Source organism: Octopus bimaculoides, chromosome 2, assembly GCF_046866305.1.
Source record: "Octopus bimaculoides isolate indiv1 chromosome 2, ASM4686630v1, whole genome shotgun sequence".
NCBI classification, from domain to species: Eukaryota; Metazoa; Mollusca; class Cephalopoda; order Octopoda; family Octopodidae; genus Octopus; species Octopus bimaculoides.
The window spans coordinates 164163146-164181044 of NC_142929.1; the positions used below are offsets into that span (position 1 = coordinate 164163146).

At 35.3% G+C, this 17899-nt stretch overlaps 1 protein-coding gene across 23 annotated transcripts in view; it reads left to right on the top strand.

Moving 5' to 3' along the window:
• The window catches only part of LOC106875262 (kalirin), a 549719-nt gene that overhangs the window by 497960 nt on the left and 33860 nt on the right, over positions 1-17899 (top strand). For all 23 annotated transcript variants that reach the window (XM_052965684.2, XM_052965690.2, XM_052965687.2 and 20 more), the window contains 5 exons: positions 4619-5189; positions 10151-10377; positions 11084-11213; positions 14947-15165; positions 15775-15871. In XM_052965684.2, coding sequence (XP_052821644.1) covers positions 4619-5189; positions 10151-10377; positions 11084-11213; positions 14947-15165; positions 15775-15871 — 1244 coding nt within the window. The remainder of the gene's footprint in view (positions 1-4618; positions 5190-10150; positions 10378-11083; positions 11214-14946; positions 15166-15774; positions 15872-17899) is intronic.

Below are 17899 nucleotides of genomic sequence, written 5' to 3' on the forward strand. Positions count from 1 at the left end.
TCTAAAACAGAATTGATGTTAATAGTTTAGACTGTTAATTCTTCGGCTAGCTTCTGTATTCTATGAGTGTGAGGCTACAGGACCATATCTTCACCGCCATAGGCTAGTCTGTGTTGTCTGTGAACACAAGCATTACTTCTACCAACTTTGAATGTCAAACTTAAACAAAAGTCAGGTTAAGTATCCACTCCACTGTATCTAGTGAGTACGAAAATTGCCTTTTTTTTACCCCCTCTGCATACCAATATCATCCATCTTTTGGTTCCTTGAAACAATTTTTTTCTTGCCATACTGGATTTATGGTTATTTCCTACCTTGCTTCCCTGCTTTTATGCTTCGTTTCCTCAAACACTTCATTCTGTCATCTAAATATTGACACATTTCAGCCAGTGGCTGCTCACTGTAATCTTAGAATGATGCAAGCCAAACCCTATAAAGTGCTGTCTTTGATACTAAAGATTTCCCTGGAAATGAGTCCTACTCCAGTCTCTTTATAAGCATGTCTACTTCGATGTTTATGAAAATATGGCATGCGAGTTGGAAGAAAAAGTGCAACTTTTGGTTTAGAAAACCAGTCATCAGTCTTACAGACTACATTCTCTGCATGATATTCCATTTTGTAAAAAGACTTTAGGGCTGTGTCTGTGAAAACACGAGATAGTGTTTGCATACTGTTCCTGAATATTCTTAAAGTAAATAGACTTTCTATGATTAATTATTTAATGTGCATTTAGCAAATCATAATGTAAACAGAACTGACGTCTGAAATAACAATATCAACACAAAGTTTATTTAAATGAGCTGCCAAAAATAGCAGTGAAAACTCTCTATGGTTTATTTACAACAATCTTTATCAATCTGAGAGTAAAAAATGAAAAAGAAACAAAACAAAAATGGAGAAAATGCTAAAGCTTGATGTAAATACTTCTGTTATGTAAGATGCGCAATTTGTTATAGGATATTATCATTATTAGTGTTCCAGGATGGTAATTTAGTGGAAGCAGTAGGGTGTGATGCTAACTACCCTGCAGTGTTTAGTTATGTCCCTTTATATTCTGAATGCGAAATCACCTGCAGAGCTTGACTTTCTTGGTTAAACCTCTTGCATTGGATGAAATAAAGTAAGTTCCACTCATACATTAAGATATGTTTAATCAGTGATACCCCTTCACTACAAATCTGTGGCCTTGTGCCCAAGTCAGAAGTCATTATTAGGATAGAGAGCTGGCAGACTCAGTAGGGTGTCCTACTAACTCATCATTCAGACAGTAGGTTACTCTCTTTCTATTATGTTCTCAGCTCAAATCCTGCTATGGTCAACTTCACATTTCTTCCCCTTGGGGGTTGTTCAAAATAACATTGGAATTGGTTCAACTGAGTATATAAACCAAGCCAATGGCAGAAGCTTTTTGGTTGTTGTTCAACCTGCAAGAAATTACAACCAAATCTTCCTCAGATCACACTCTACCATCTTAAAAGAAAAGAAAGCAAGAAAGTGCATATAGCATAATGTAGTTCTTGATATACAAGAAAACTGGATGGTCATAGTTGGAATGCATAAGTCTGCTTTGTCAGAACTGATTCGGAACTAAACAACTTCCTATAAGTACTCACCTATAAGAATTGGTCCTTATAACAAGTGAAAACAAATCAAGTCCCTAAACCCTTGCTTTTAAGACATCATCATCACATTGCTCCAGCCACTGTTGATGCTGCTACACTAACCTTCTCCTCTCTATATACACTTCACTCAGAACTGATTTTACATTCTTTTTTATTTTTTCAAATGGTGATGGGTAATTTGAATCTTGCTATAAACTAACCTAATATTAATATTTTGTCTTTTTATTCTCTTGCCCTCTCTCTCTCTCTCTCCCTCCCTCTCTCTCTCTCATATCTCTATATATATTATATGTTTATGTTCTTGTATATAATGTATGTATTTGTCATATTTATGTATAAGGTTTAAAATAATGATATTATCAAAATGTGAATTTATGTATGTATTTTTTTTTTGTTTGATTACTTAAAATTCGTTTCTACGTAATATATATGTGTGTGTGTTGTCTATCAAAAAATCAAAGGAGTCTTTAAATTATACATAAAGAATGTTTATTCTTTAATCAACTTATTGACTGTGCACATGTGTTGCCCATTTCAAAGATTTTTTACATATCTTATTATAGTGAGGTATGAAAACATTGAAACAGCCTGCATCTGCTGTAAAGTCCACTTGAACACACACGAGCAGTATAAGATATGGGTTCAGAGAATCATGTAGCTATCATAGAAAGCTCCTTTTACGGGACTTGGATGTTAGTCCACAATGTTAGTAATCAGTTACAAAGAAGTGTAATGTAGAGTGGCCATGTAACTGAAAATCCAAGCAATAAAATTATTTCATGAGGAGTATTTAAAAACATAAAGTCTAATCTGCAGTGGCTGGGTAGTGTTGAACTGCTGACTCTAACCATTGTTGTTCAAAATATTTTCCATAATCAATAGGTGTTGTAAATGCAAGTTGCATAACACTAGTTGCCATAGTCTACCTGACTGATGTCAAGTAGGAACCCTGCTTAACATCCAGTAAGTAAACAAGGCTGGGGGAGAAAATAAGGATAAGATTATTGTAAGCTTTTCCATATGCTTGAGCAGATACTAAATAAACATTATTGATAATTGTTTTAATGGAATCTCTCTTTATATATATATATATATATATATAAATTAGAAATAGGAACAAAATAATAAATTGAATAATTAAATAATTGAATCATTAAATGATAAATTCACTTCAGTTTCATTATTACTATGTAAACAAATGACAAATCAAGTTACAGCTGTTTCCACATCATTAAAAACAGGTTTTATTTATGATTAACAAATTCCCTTTTAAAATATAATGAGGTTTTTTCAAACGGACATATCTTCTTAAATATTTTACGAAAATAGCAAGTAAATATTGTCTATAATTGTAAACGCTTTTAAAACACTTTTTTAAGAGTAAGCTTAATAATAAATAAATAAACTAACTGAAATTTTGTAAATTCTTAAATTCAAATATATATATGTAGGGAAATGTAAAAATATATGTATGTGTTTGTATTGTATTATGAAATACAGTTGGTTAAGGAATACGTGTTTACATTTTAAGCAAAATAAACAGATATTGATAAAATACATTCAAAAGAGAATTAAAATTCCAGAACTTTATAAGACTTGAGTCCACATCATCATATTAATAGTGTGATTTAGTGACCATTGCACTATTTGTCATTAACAGAATAATCTATCTCCTGTATTAGCAAATCTATTCCAGGATGGGTTCAATTTTGAGATTGTTCTGAACCTTATTTGTACAATTCATTGTCTCACCTATTTGTTTTGAAGATTTAAATTAACAAACTTCAAGCTTAACCATCACTCTTAAGCAAATATGACCTAGAAGCATGTACCATACTTTTGCTAGTAGTTTTAGATATCTATATAATTGTGACTAGATAGACACCCTCTCAGCCCTCAGACCTTTGAGCCAATGGAATGTTGAGGATGAAACTGCTGGAAGGAGAAAGCTGCACTAGCACTCAGCTGTTACTCAATTTTAGCTTAGTAGACTGGAGCTATGTGAAATGAAGTACCTTGCTCAAGGATACAATACACCACTCGGTTCAGAAATCAGGCCCATGATTTTATGATCGTGAGACCAACATTCTAGCTACTAGGCCACATACCTTCGTGTTATCAAACTTACAGACTGTAATATAAAGTACAGATAAGTTCCTATTAAGTATATTAGTGCAGTCTTTATTATTTGTCTTTACTCTAGCAGGTGCCCTGGTATTTTCTTGCCATTCTTTTAAGTTATCATTCCACTCAGCATTTATTCACTAAAATACTATATACATCTCTGTTAATTAAAGATTTGGCAGTAACAATTAGGCATGGATTTGCTGATAACCTTTAATTAAACTGAAACATCTTCAGAGTTGTCACCATACTACTGAAGATCAGCCTCACTTACTACTTTTACATTTTTTTTTAAATTTAAATTCTGGGGTTGTCTCCTTGCTTTTCTTGATCCAAATTAGTTTTATCTTCTCATTAGAGGTTTAATTTTGAATCACTAAAATTCCTTCGCTCATTACATTAAGTATATTACATCCCAATTTGCTACTAGTTTTTCATGCAGCTGCCAACCCTGAGTATTTTCCCTATATATTGATCTGAGTGAATTAAATGAGATGTCACTCCTCTAAAGAAGAGATATGGATATTTTCTTATAATGAAATCAAAATGAAAACACACAGACAGGGTTCAAAAAATTTCAAAATCTGACATACTGGCTTAAAGATATTAGTGTAAGAGGGAGATTTTGTTGGGGACACATTGTGAAATGGTCATTAATATGAGTCAATGAGGAAGCATGAATTTCAGGTTCTCATATTTTTTATTTTCTCATGTTTTCTGGTATATTTATATATTTCTGTTTCAAATGTAGACGTGTGTGTATACACTTACACACATATAAGATTACATTATGTTGAAAATAAGAAATAACTGAGAAAGATTTATTGATTTGATCTGCAGTTAACTTGGCTTTTTTTCCCCACTTTTTCAGATCAACACCTGATTTTGGAACACTTGCTAAAGAAGCTCTCTTAAAGAATTCTGGTAAAGCCCAAGCCAAATTAAACCACTTACAAACTGCGCACACTATTCCATCTAGTGGTATTAGTTCAAAGAATAAATCCGGCCGATTAGAGACATCCAAACATGCAAGATGTCGATCTGTACCAGGTCCCTGGCCAACAGATGTTACTCATTTAGAGGACCAAGTCGGAACACGGGAAGACCAATTTTCTTGCCCAAATTCTCCATTAGATTCTAAACAAATGACACTTGATTCAAAAAAACCTACAGACTTGAAGAAAATTCCATCGTCTTCTTCATCTCCAACAAACAGTCAGGTGGGATCTCCAAAACCAAAGAAAACGATTTTTGAAGGATTCCGAAATACTTTACGAAAGTCAAAAGGAGATCTTTCTGGGACAAAATCATCTGAAAGTTTCACTAATGCTCATTCCATGCCTGATATTGTACAAGAAAATAAAGAAAGATCTAACAGTGATTCTATAAGTTCAAAAACCATTGGAATGGACATTAGCCAATCAGATTTAGAAACAATTCCGGTAAGTTTGCTGGTTTTTAACAATTAGTTTGCTTGCTTCAGTCTTCTTGACTGACAGCAAGTTATCCTGTTTCTGTTTTTTCTTGTTATATCATTTCTGGTTAGTCATGTTCATATTGATACCTAGTTGAAAATTTGGGTACAATCCACAGATCTAGTACCCTAGATATTATATGCCTTTGTCTAGCAGAAGACCAAAACTATGCTCTGACATGCAGTGATTTATTGTATGGACTGCAGTGTGACAGTATGAGTGTGTTGTATTTTCTCTACTACCCAACAGTTGTATCTGACAGCCATATTAGTGGCCACAGCAGAGACAAACCAACTACAAAACCTTACTAGTTAACTAGAGAGAGAGCTGCTATGCAGTCACTTAATATGATAGCAGTAACAAGAGGCAGTGAGCTGGCTGCATTGTTAGCACACTGGGCAAAATGCTTTGTGGCATTTCATCCATCTTTATGTTCTGAGTTCAAATTCCACCGAGGTCGACTTTGCCTTTTATCTTTTTGGTGTTGATAAAATAGGTACCCTCGAAATTGCTGGCCTTGTCCCAAAATTTGAAACCAGTATGATAGCACTAACAGCCAAATTTCCAACACCTAGAGTTACTGTAGACACATGAACCTATAATTTAACTTGGCTAGCTGCATTGATCACACAAACAATTCAACAAGCTGACCTGGTCAGCTATTGCTACTGCAGCTAGAGTTACACTATTTCATAATCCTTAATTTCTCTTTTGTGCCGTATTGCATATCATGCCATCCATGGATAGTTTTGGTAGCATATCAGTCGTTGTATGAGAAGTAATTGCTAGCTCTTCATGCAGTCCTTGGAGAAAGGAATGCTGTGAGTGGTACTCACAACCCTTCTCACAGTACTATATGGCCATATAAGGTTGAAAGAGTTGACCTCAGTGGTATTTGAACTCAGAGTGCCTAGAGCCAGAACAAATACAGTAAGATATCTTAACTGATATTTTATCAACTCTGCCACCATGCCATCTAGAGTTACTATACATGCACCTACAATTTAACAATAACATGACTAGCTACAGCAATACTCTTGTAGAGTTACTTTACAAACCTACAATTTAGCAACCTCAACATACACCAAAGTACTATCAAGAATGATAATAAGTATTTTAATCACAATTTCCTAACATTTAAATCAATCTTTTGTCTATGCGATGAAGCCCCACTGTTTGTAAATTACAAAACTTACTCAGGGGAAGAAGATCAGTGTCCATGCACCATTTCAGGGTGTTTTGTTTGTTTTTTTCTTTTATTGGTGGGAGGAAGTTATCCTCAAACCAAAGACGTCATCCAAATATTTGCAACAGAATGGACCCTGCTAAAGGTGGTTGTATTGAAGTGAGCAACATATTAAGTTACCTACCATTCAATTTCTAGAGTCTCAGATTTCCCAGACAATTTTCCTCCTCTTTCAACATCCTTAATCACTTAAAACCACTGTGCTGTAATTTCATGTCAGATGATGCTAGGAGCACATCCATTTAATGTGAGAAATACTCCTGAGCCACGGAACGAGATGTATGCATTTAAAATGCAAAGAAGACCAAGATTATGGTTTCATACTGACAAAGACAGTGTAGTCTGTTGGACACGTGGCATTTTTAACTATTTTTCAAAAGTTTTGAAAATTCTAAATGAAACATAGTGTTATCTCCTTCAAAAAGCATCTTAATAATAAGTTAGTTATTATAGCTCTGTACAGACAATCTAATATGCTTATAGCGGCCCTTAATAATCGCAAAACATTTAAATAAATGCAATTGACATTAAATATTTGCAGCACAATTGCAAAGTTGTAATTTAGTATTTTTCTATTTTTTGTAAAGATAATACTTTCTGTCTCCCTTACAATAAATATATCTTATATGTCAAAATGTCAGCTCAACATTTCCAAATTTGTTATTTTATATGACTTCATGTGACAGTAAAAGTACAATTATATTTTGACTTTGTGTCTTTTATTATTATTTTGTTCTGTAATAGTAATCATAAGAACATTGTAAAAAAATAAGTGTTTTGCACTATTTGTTCCAACACTGTTCTATGTTCAAATTCCTCCAAGGTCAATTTTATCTTTCATCTTTTTAGGGTCAATAAAATAAGTACCAGTCAAGCACTGAAATCAATATAATCAACAGTTCCATCCTCCCCAAATTTTTTGGCCTTGTGCCTATGTTAAAAATCATTATCTTGTTCTATAACCAATTTTTTTTCTTTTTATTCATCTTTGATAAATCATTAACTTGGTTCCACCACCTCTTTCCACTGAACTCTTTGATACATAGTGATGTTAAGCAGCCATATATTTAGTAGTAGTGGTGGTGGTGGCGGTGGTGACGGTGGCGGCAATGTCCCTCCCTTCCTTATTACATCTTCCTTTGCTATTTTCTGTATGAAGTTGGAATTTTTATTGTAACTCAGCCATCAACTCTTTTAAAAGCTGAGATTGCTGCTGAGATGATCACCTTATATCTGTACTTTATTGTATAGTCTCTCTCTCTCTCTCTCTCTCTCTCTCTCTCTCTCACTCTCACACACACACACGCACACACACACACACATATTCACTCACTCAGGTATAGACACGCAAACATGCCTCGGAATGGTGGGGTTTAATCTGAGGCTTTCTTGATAGAATTTCTGCCCAAATATCAGGCATACTAACAGCAAAATTATACTATGGAGAAAGTATGTAACAGAAATAGGTTGAAGTTTTTTTTTTGTTTGTTTTTTCCATTTTTTTGTTCTTATGACTAATAGTGTGTGTATGTGTGTACTTGTACATGCACCTATATATACATTTGTTTTTCGCCACTGATTGTGTGAGTGTGAATGCATGTGGTCACACACATGCTGTTTGTGATAAAAAAATCAAAACACATTGTATGTATATACGTATGTGTGTATGTACATGCAGTTATACATACACACATATTGTTATCAGTTGTTATCCAGCAAGCTCAGCTGCCATCATTCTTTCACCAATTCTGCCAGTGTTTTAGACAACACTGGTATGTTCTTTTCTAGAACATTCTTCAGAAGAAATGTAGATGTTAAATCTCTGCTGATGTTTGCCAACAGTTACGCTGGAGTGTATTGAACCTGTGACATGACTTGTCAAAACCTGCCATTTGATATTTCAGCTGAGATTAAACGTTTACTGAATTTCACTTAACTGTCTTCCTACTTCCTTCTCATCTTCATATCTCTCTCTCTCTCTCTCTCTCTCTCTCTCTCTCTCTCTCTCTCTCTCTCTCAAGAATGATTATCTAAAGAAACAGATTAAATTGCAATTAATAGTGTAGTAGAGTTAATAGCAGTTTAGAGTGGAAGATGGGAATATTATTGGTGAAGAGGTAGCTATGCAGGTAATAGATGTGTATGGGTGGTGGTGGTGGTGGTGGAGTTGTGAATTTGTCTATTTGATCTTTGGAGATATATTTACCTAAACATTTTTGCTTCCATAGTTCTGATAAGTGTGCTACATTTACCATAAACCACATTGCTACCCAAGTATTTCAAGCATTGGTCCCTTCATCTGTCTATCTATATAACCTTACGTTCTATTCCACCATGTCTCCATCTATTAGCTGTAACCTTTGCCACTATCATGCCTCCATCATCATACTCTCATCAGCAGCACCACCACCATCATCCTTTCATCAGCAGCACCACCACCATCATCATCATAGAAATTTTAAATGTTTTCCATGCTGGAATGAGTTGAACAACTCAACAGGATCCAAGTAGCCAGAGGACCATATCTTACTCCAATATCCCAATAATGGCAAAGTTTCTACAGTCAGATGCCCTTCTTGGCACCAACAACATTTGCAGTGTTGGGTGCATTTTCTCAAGATGCCAACACTGTAATTTGAATAACACAGCAATTTGAATAACCAACAAATTACAGAATGTACCAGGTACTTTTTACATAGCACCAGCACCAGTGAGGTTTACCTGGTAGCTTATGAGATGAAAGAGAAGAACGCTGAAGAGAGAAACAGTGAACAGTGTTGAGTGTGTGAATAATGAAGGAGACAGCAAAAAGTGAAAGAGTAATATTAGAATTAGTGTGAAAGAGATATATGATGTATATATATATATATATATATATCATCATCATCATCATCATACATCTGCTTTCTATGCTTGCATGGGTTGCACAGTTCGTCAAGATGAGAGTCTTATTGGAGTTACACAGGTTTATTGTTGAGCAAAAGTTAAGAGAAAGACTAATAGAGACATTATTAGGAAAGTAGTTAATATGAGAAAAGATGTGCCAGGGGAATTATTGAGATAGAGGCAGTGGTAATGGTAGTGGAGTAGGTTGAGTAGAAGGAAATGCATTGCTACCCCAAGTTATATATGGGTAGATAGAGTGGTGCATAAAGAAAAGTTAAGATGATGATGACAAGGAGCCAGAGCATATCCTTTAGGTAACATTTTCCAGAAAGTGTTATAACAGAAGATGCAAGGAGGTTGGGTAAAGTTCTGCAAGCATGCAATCCCTCTCCACTGTGAATAAATAAACATTACATTAGACAGAGTAATCTGAATGCTAAAGGGTTAAGAAGAATAGAACCCTATAGATACTGAGGTCATCAACAGTGATCCCTATCTACTATTGTATCACACAGTGAATCAATGGAGTGGGAATGATTCAGTTAAGTTTGTAATAATGATATACAGTGGTATGATTACTTATTGATGTCCAGTAGGGTGGACACTTAATGATACTCCAGTAGTTTGGTTACTTCAATGATGTACAGTGGTATGGTCACTTAATGATGCAAGATGGTATAGCTACTTTTATATATATTTGATATTTATTTAATATACATTTCATATTTATTTAATTTATATTTCATTATTTATTTAATCTATATTTCATTTATATTTCATATTTACTTACTTGCAGAGTGGTGGTGATGGTGGCAACTATTCATTAGCCAGAGTAATTGCTGACTACAGCGCTATCAAGGAAGACGAAATCTCCGTCAACAAAGGAGAGAAAGTTCAAATCTTAACAACAAACCAAAATAATATGTTTCTTGTCCACAGAGCAGCTAATGAGGTTTCACCAGCAGCTGAAGGATGGATTCCAGGAGTTGTCTTAGGCTCAGTTGATGAAGGTGGAAGTCTCAAGTTAGTACATTTGCTTACCAGTAATGATGTCTAATGAAGGGAAAAGTCTACTGTATGTCGTGTGTTTGATGGATTACCATAAGCAAGCAATATATATATATATATATATTTATATATATGTACACACATGCACACACACACACACACACCTGCTAACATAGTATTTTAAAGGTAGTATTTAAGCAGTGCTATAAACTTTTGTTTATTGCAATGATAACAATTATGTTTGTGTGTGTGTTGTTTTTCTTATTTTCTACTGGTTTTAGTCATTGAATTGTGGTCATGTTGGATACCACCATGAAATTTAGATAATTACATAGTAACCCTAATGCTTATTTTAAAACAATTGAAAAATAAAATATTTAACATTTATTTATTTCTCTATATAACTTCTCGTAAAAACAATCATTAATCACTATAGTAATTTTTGTCAAATCTCTGTCTTTAACTTCCAGTTTCATTTGCATTCCCCTGTTTTTCACCTTCTGTATATATGTTTCCATGTGAATGTGTGTGTGTGTGCATGCACTTGCACACAGACACACACAGATATATATTTCTGAACTTGATCTTTATTATGAATCTCAATTCTTTAAATTTCTCTGAAAAAAACCCATAAAAAAAAAAAACTAATGTGATATATATTTATGATATGTAAAATCCTTGTCAAATTGTTATGTTTTTCTGTTTTTTCATTCTTCTCCAGAAAAACATCATGGCAAATGTTCAAGTTACGTAAATCTAGTTTGAAGAGAGAATCTGACAGCAAAAATACTTTGGAACGGAAAAGTAGAAGTTTGGGTCGAGATGGCAAACTACCATCATCAACATCAAAAGTAGGTGTAGATTTGCTTGATGTCTTAAATTGCTCTACATTTACAGAGCTGACATTATTAAACTGTCATTCTGTTAATCTGCTTTAAAAATTGATCTTGGAAGACTGTTTGAGAGAATGAGAGGAATATAATCCAATATTAATCTATTTACGTTGGATTAGAATTTTTCTATTGTAGATGAAATAACATGAATGAGAGAGGTTTTGACTCCACTCATTTGAAGATTCGTTTGTTTAATATCCAAACTGAAATGTTTCATGATGACTGATACATCGCAGTGTCTGTTGGTAAGCCTCTACAAAAAGACACATGCATTAGAGTACTTACTGTTCATGTACATGGTATGTCACTGCTGATAAAGACACCCACACACATATCCAAGAGTGCATCAAAAAGAAGGTCAACCAGTTCATTCACCAACACAATACAACCACCAGTCCACAAACATTCTCTATGTTCTCTTTATCTCTTCTGTTGCATCTATAATAACTTCTGCTCTGAAGTAGATGATGTGCCCAGGCCAATCTGTTGACCTACTTCTCTTCCTCTCATCATCCCTGCTGTGTCTCAGCTGCACTAAGCACTTTGCTCAATCCTTGCTTTCCGGAACCATATGCCTTTAGAATTTCCTCTCTATACTCATTTTCCCCTAGATATCAACCTGCATGTGTTCAAGCTATTTTTGGAAATTATTTATTTTGTAAATTAATTAGAGAAGAGATTCTCACCAGACAGCAGGATGCATGGTTGCTCTTAAATATAAAGACCCTCCCTGGTGAAGAACGTACCCTCCAGCATAGACTAGTCATTAGTGACTTGAGACTCCAGGCCAGAAGTTCCAGGTATGGAAGTGAGGTCTGGAATCAAAAGGCCTTAGAGTTAACCTAGCAAAACCCAAAGTCTTAGTAAGTAGGAAGGCGGACAAATCACAGATCCCTTCAGATAGATGGCCCTGTTAATCTGTAGAAAAGGTGTAGGTAGAACCTCCATAAGATGCATCCAGTGTAAGCTTTGGATATATAAAAGGTGCAGCAACGTCAGAGGAAGGTTAACAGGGAAACTAACCTTTGTATGTGGAAGGTGCATAGGTACAATAAATGCTGAAAATGTGCAGAAAATAGACTCCATCAACTGTCAGTGGGGCAAGCTAGAGGTAGTAGATAGCTACCGCTATCTAGGTGACCAAGTTAGTAGTGGGGCTGGATGCTCCAAGAGCGTAGCTGTGAGAATGAGATTAGGTTGGGCAAAGTTCAGAGAGCTCCTACCTCTACTGGTTACAAAGGGCCTCTCTCTCAGAGTGAAAGGCAAATTGTTTGATACCTGTATGCAAACAGCTATGCTGCATGGCAGTGAAATATGGGCTATGACAGCCAAGGACATGCATAGGCTTGAAAGAAATGAAGCTGGTATGCTTCACTGGATGTGCAATGTCAGTGTGCATGTTCGACAGAGGGTAAGCATCTTGAGAGAAAAGTTAGGCATAAGAGGAATCAAATGTGGTGTGCAAGAGAGACAACTGTGTGTGTATGGACAAGGACAGCTATGTAAAGAAATGCTGATCTCTAACTGTGGAGGGAGCCTGTGGTAGAAGTAGACCCAGAAAGACATGGGACGAGGTGGTGAAGCATGATTGTCAAACTTTGAGCCTCACAGAGGCAGTGACTGATGACCGAGACCTTTGGCGATGTGCTGTGCTTGAGAGGACCCATCAACCCAAGTGCACCCGTGCTGGTAGCATGTAAAATACATCTTTTGAACATTAGGCCTCACAGAGGTGAAGTGACAGTTCCTTTCAAGTGTTGGGCCTCACAGAGACAATGACCAAGACCTTTGGCATTATGTCATGCTTGAGAAGAAGACCCATGAAGCCAAGCAAAATCACAGTCGTGGCAGATACAGGTGTCACACTAATTGGCATGTAAATGCACCCCAGTCTCATGTAAATGGCACCCGTGCCGGTGGCATGTAAGAGCACCCATTACACTCTCAGAGTGGTTGGTGTTAGGAAGGGCATCCAGTAATAGAAAATCATGCCAAATCAGACTGGAGTCTGGTGCAGCCTTCCAGCGTGCCAGCTCAGTCAAGCCGTCCAACCCATGCCAGCAGGGACAATGGACGTTAAATGATGACAATGAAGATAAGACTGCCCATGATTATTCTTGTAGGTTTATATTTGTGAGATCAATACAGGTGATATTCAGTTGTTGGTCAGTGTGTTTGGGGAGACAGTTCCAGTTGATGGCAGTTATAGGGAAGAAAGACTGAGGAATGTATCTAGCTATTGTGCTGAGCATACCTTGGTGGAAGTGGTATACAACTAACACACTGGCCAGATAACAAATGGAATCATAGCCATCTCCACCACCTTTAAAAGGAAGGCACTAATAGTGACAAGCTGGTAACTGGTAAGGTCAAAGAGGCTATCTTTTGTGGAAATGGGACCTACTATAGCATATTTCCATAAATTAGGATAGAACTATGTAGAAACAGTTTTGTGGGAATATTGTACAGCTCTGGAATACACAATCTGACAGAGATAATGGAAAATAGCACACTCACATCACTAGAACTGTCTTATTGGGTTGGAATGATTAATGAATTTTTCATGCTTAGGGCAATGTGTTTGTTGCAGCCAAACTGATGGAATTAAATAGAGAGAGTTTGAGTGGGATTTTGTTATGTCAGTGTGTGCAGCATGGATTTGGAAGTGAAATAGGTAGCCAATGTTGTGGCTTTATTTACAAATGTGTTACTTACATAGCCAGTAACTTGGCTATCATGTTCTAGAACAGATTGAGTCAACTCAACAGTACTTTTCTATAAAAATGTATGGTTTGTTTGTGTAAGATATCCTTAATATTATATTATTGTTCATATCAGATGCTATTGCAATGTATAATATAAAATATTGTGATTTTATAATATAAAATATTATGTATAAATATTAAGATATAAATATGATATATACTTTTATGCATTAGATATTTTAATATATATATGTAATGATATAGAATTTAATATGGTATAACTATGATGTAAACATTGTGATATATATATAATTCTTTACGACATAAAAATATAATATAGATATTATATAAATCTTTTTAATGGTAGAACACAAAGTAGATAAAGCTATAAATAATAGCATGTAAATATTGGGTTTAAAAAAACCCTTGGATGGAAAAAGTCAAAGGTTTCTCATGATGTTCTGATATGAATGAGATTACATAAATATTGAGATAAATTCATGATATAAATATTCTGATATAAAATATTATGATACAAACATTTCTAGTATAAAATATTATGGTAAATATTTATAGTACAAAACATTTTATCAGTGTTATCATAAAAATAAAAGCAGTATTATTTGCCATGATGTCTTTGTTGGCATTGACTCATATCCAAGTAGCAGATTTGTAGCCATTGATTGAGCCTCTTCATCTTGATGAGTGTGAAGGGTGCCAATGCCTCACTCAGATGGCTGTTCAGGCCAAGGGTAGCATAGAAGAGCTGGGGGCATTTATTGTCAAGAAGTAGAGATCAGGTGTCAAAGATGCAAAGAGCAACTTGCACTTCCTCATCACCCATCAACTCTCCTCTGTGATAAATGCCCCCAGCTTTTCTGTGATATAAAGCATGACTATTAAATATACTAGAACTTATTCTCTTTTGTTGCATACCAAACCACTGCAAAACCAGAATGGTAACATAACTTCTCTCTTTGTTTCAGATGAGTAGTTCCGATTTTATTTATGAAGTTGCACCAACCATTCAGCAGGCTCTCGCTGATATAACAGTAAACGCAGGAGAAGAGGCTGTGTTAACTTGTCGTATCTGTGGTCGCCCCAGACCAACTATCACTTGGAAGTCTCCAGATTCCAACACTGTGATACCGAGTGCAAGAACTTCAATTAGTTACTGTGATGAGAATGGTGAGGCACGGTTGCAAGTAAGTATCACTGGCTGTTATAATCATCGTTGCATCTTCTTCATTGTCATTATCATTAGCATCCTCATCTTCTCTGTTATCATTATCATCGTCATCACCCTGATTGTTATTATTACCATTGTCATTAATATCATCATGTTCATCATCATCCTCATTGTGGTCATTATCATCATCTTTACAGTTATCAGTCATCCTCATCTCTTCAACATCATTGTCATCATCATCACCATCATCATCACAGTCATCATCACCATCATTGTCATCATTGTAGTCATCACCACCATCATTGTCATCAGTCATCATCACCATCATAGACATCATCATCATCATTGTCATCATTACCATTATAGCCATCACCATCATTGGTTGTTATCACCACCATTGTTATCATTACTATCACTATCGTCATTGTCACTACCACTATGTTTTTCATTATTTTCATCCACCATCTTCACCTCCAGTCTTATGTGTATCTCCTGTCACTACCATTACTGTAACCTCCGCTATGGCTGCCACCACCAGTATAGCTATTATTCAACTCGTACATGAAGAACCCCAACTCTTCCTAGAATTTATTTCATTGGTTTTGTCTTGTCTCCTCCTTTATAGATATCTGATGTGACCATGTTAGATGATGGAGAATATTTATGTATTGGCAGCAGTGATCTGGGCACAGTGATGAGTAGAGCTTCAATTACAGTCATTGGTTTGTATAAATTATATACACACATATATACCTGCACATGCAATCACACGCACACATGCATACATATGCACGCATGCATGCATACATTTATGTCTATCGTCATATACAGACACAGTCCTTCGTTATTTGCATATAGACACACACACCATACATACATGCATACATTCATGCACACACACACACACATTCACTCTCTTGCAAACAGTTTCATGTTATTTGCTCCTGTTTATTATTTTGCTATTTTTTACTCTGGAATATCCAATTTTTTTATATATTTAATATTTTCAAATATTTTTTATATCGTTATGTCTATGACTTGAAAACGTCTAAAACTATCAGTATATAAATGTGAGGTGCTGGACAACTGACAACATAGTCAAAAGTTCTGATCTTACTAATTCATGTCAATGTACCACAGCCCCCTGAACAAGACCCCGCCTACTTCACAATGTGGTAAAAAGGACATCCAAAAGTAAAACCTTTACAGAGTTTGAGCATAATCCACATTGGTGTACTACTTACATACATGGGTTGACACAGCTACTACTTATACAAACATTTCAGGTCACAGAAAATATAGGTTATTCAAGTGATTGACAGCGGCTCACTTACCAACACAATTACACCCACTGGCTCACAGGCATGATGTTTCTGCTAACTCTCTAGCCTACCTCTACTACAATGACCTTTTTTCCTCTGATCTTGCTAGCTTCATTCTTATCCCACTCAGCATACTCCTCTCTTGTCGGCCTTATTGTGCCTCATAGCTCACATATTGCACTAAACACTACAAACATGGCAGTATAAGCCATATAATCCATGGTGGGATTTGAACTCAGAATACAAAGAGTTAAAACAAATTCTGCAAGTCATTAGGTTTGATATTCTTACAGGAGATGTACAATCCAAACAGTATCTCTGCTATCATATATGTATGTGTATATAGTGTTGTGTACACTTATATTATAATATGTTTGTGTACATTTATATTATAATATGTTTGTGTACATTTATATTATAATATGTTTGTGTACATTTAAACATTGAATTATCTTTGCTGTGGTAACTGCCTCAAAGAAGAAATTCTCTTTGTAAACTGTGTGTGAAACACTGAGCGGAGCTACAAATGATATTGAACTGTAAGACATGTATTTCTGTGTCTATGCTTCATCAATTAGACACCAAATCAGTTGATAGCAGCCCACTAAAAACAGGTGTTCTTATATATGTAAACAGCAAAAAATACATATACTGGCATGAGCTAAGCTTTGTCAAGCTGGAATTAATTAGATAAAAGCACACTAACCAGCAATGATTAAAATAAAACTGTACATTTATATTTAACACATTTGTCTACACTCAAACATGGAAAGACCTTCACTTTGGTATCTATCTTCGAGGAGAAGTTCTTACAGACAATGTAAGAAAGTACTTCTTGCTGGGATACAGATTACATCATTGGACTGTAAGGTACATGTTTCTACAAGTATAGTTCACCAGTTTCAGACACCAAATCAGTCATTCCCAGTTCTCTCAGAACTGCCTTTCTTATATGTAAACAGCAAAAAATACATGTACTGATGTGTGCTAAGCTTTGTCAGACTGGACTCTGTGTGTGTGTGTGTGCGTGCATGTGTGCATGCATGTATATACACGTATGTGTCTCTGTCTATATCTATTTATTTATTTGAAACACCAGGTATAAAAAACTATTGTCATATCAGAAACTGTAACTTGGTGATTTAGCAAACAAATTCAAATAAAGTGAGTATCAGATTGAAATAACTGTTGTGGTCTTTGTGATTGACTAAATTCAGTAAAAGAAATTGTGCATGTGTGTGCATGCATGGATATATGTTTATATAAATGTATAAAAATAAGCTCATCAGCTGAAGCATTTCAGTATTCTTAGGAAAGATAAGTTTTTGAGCATATTGAATTGTTTTAAATAGTTTAAAATATATAGTTGAAACAAGGATGAAGTAAAATTGGCAGCCATTATTGTGTAGTTAGTTTGATTGTGACAAA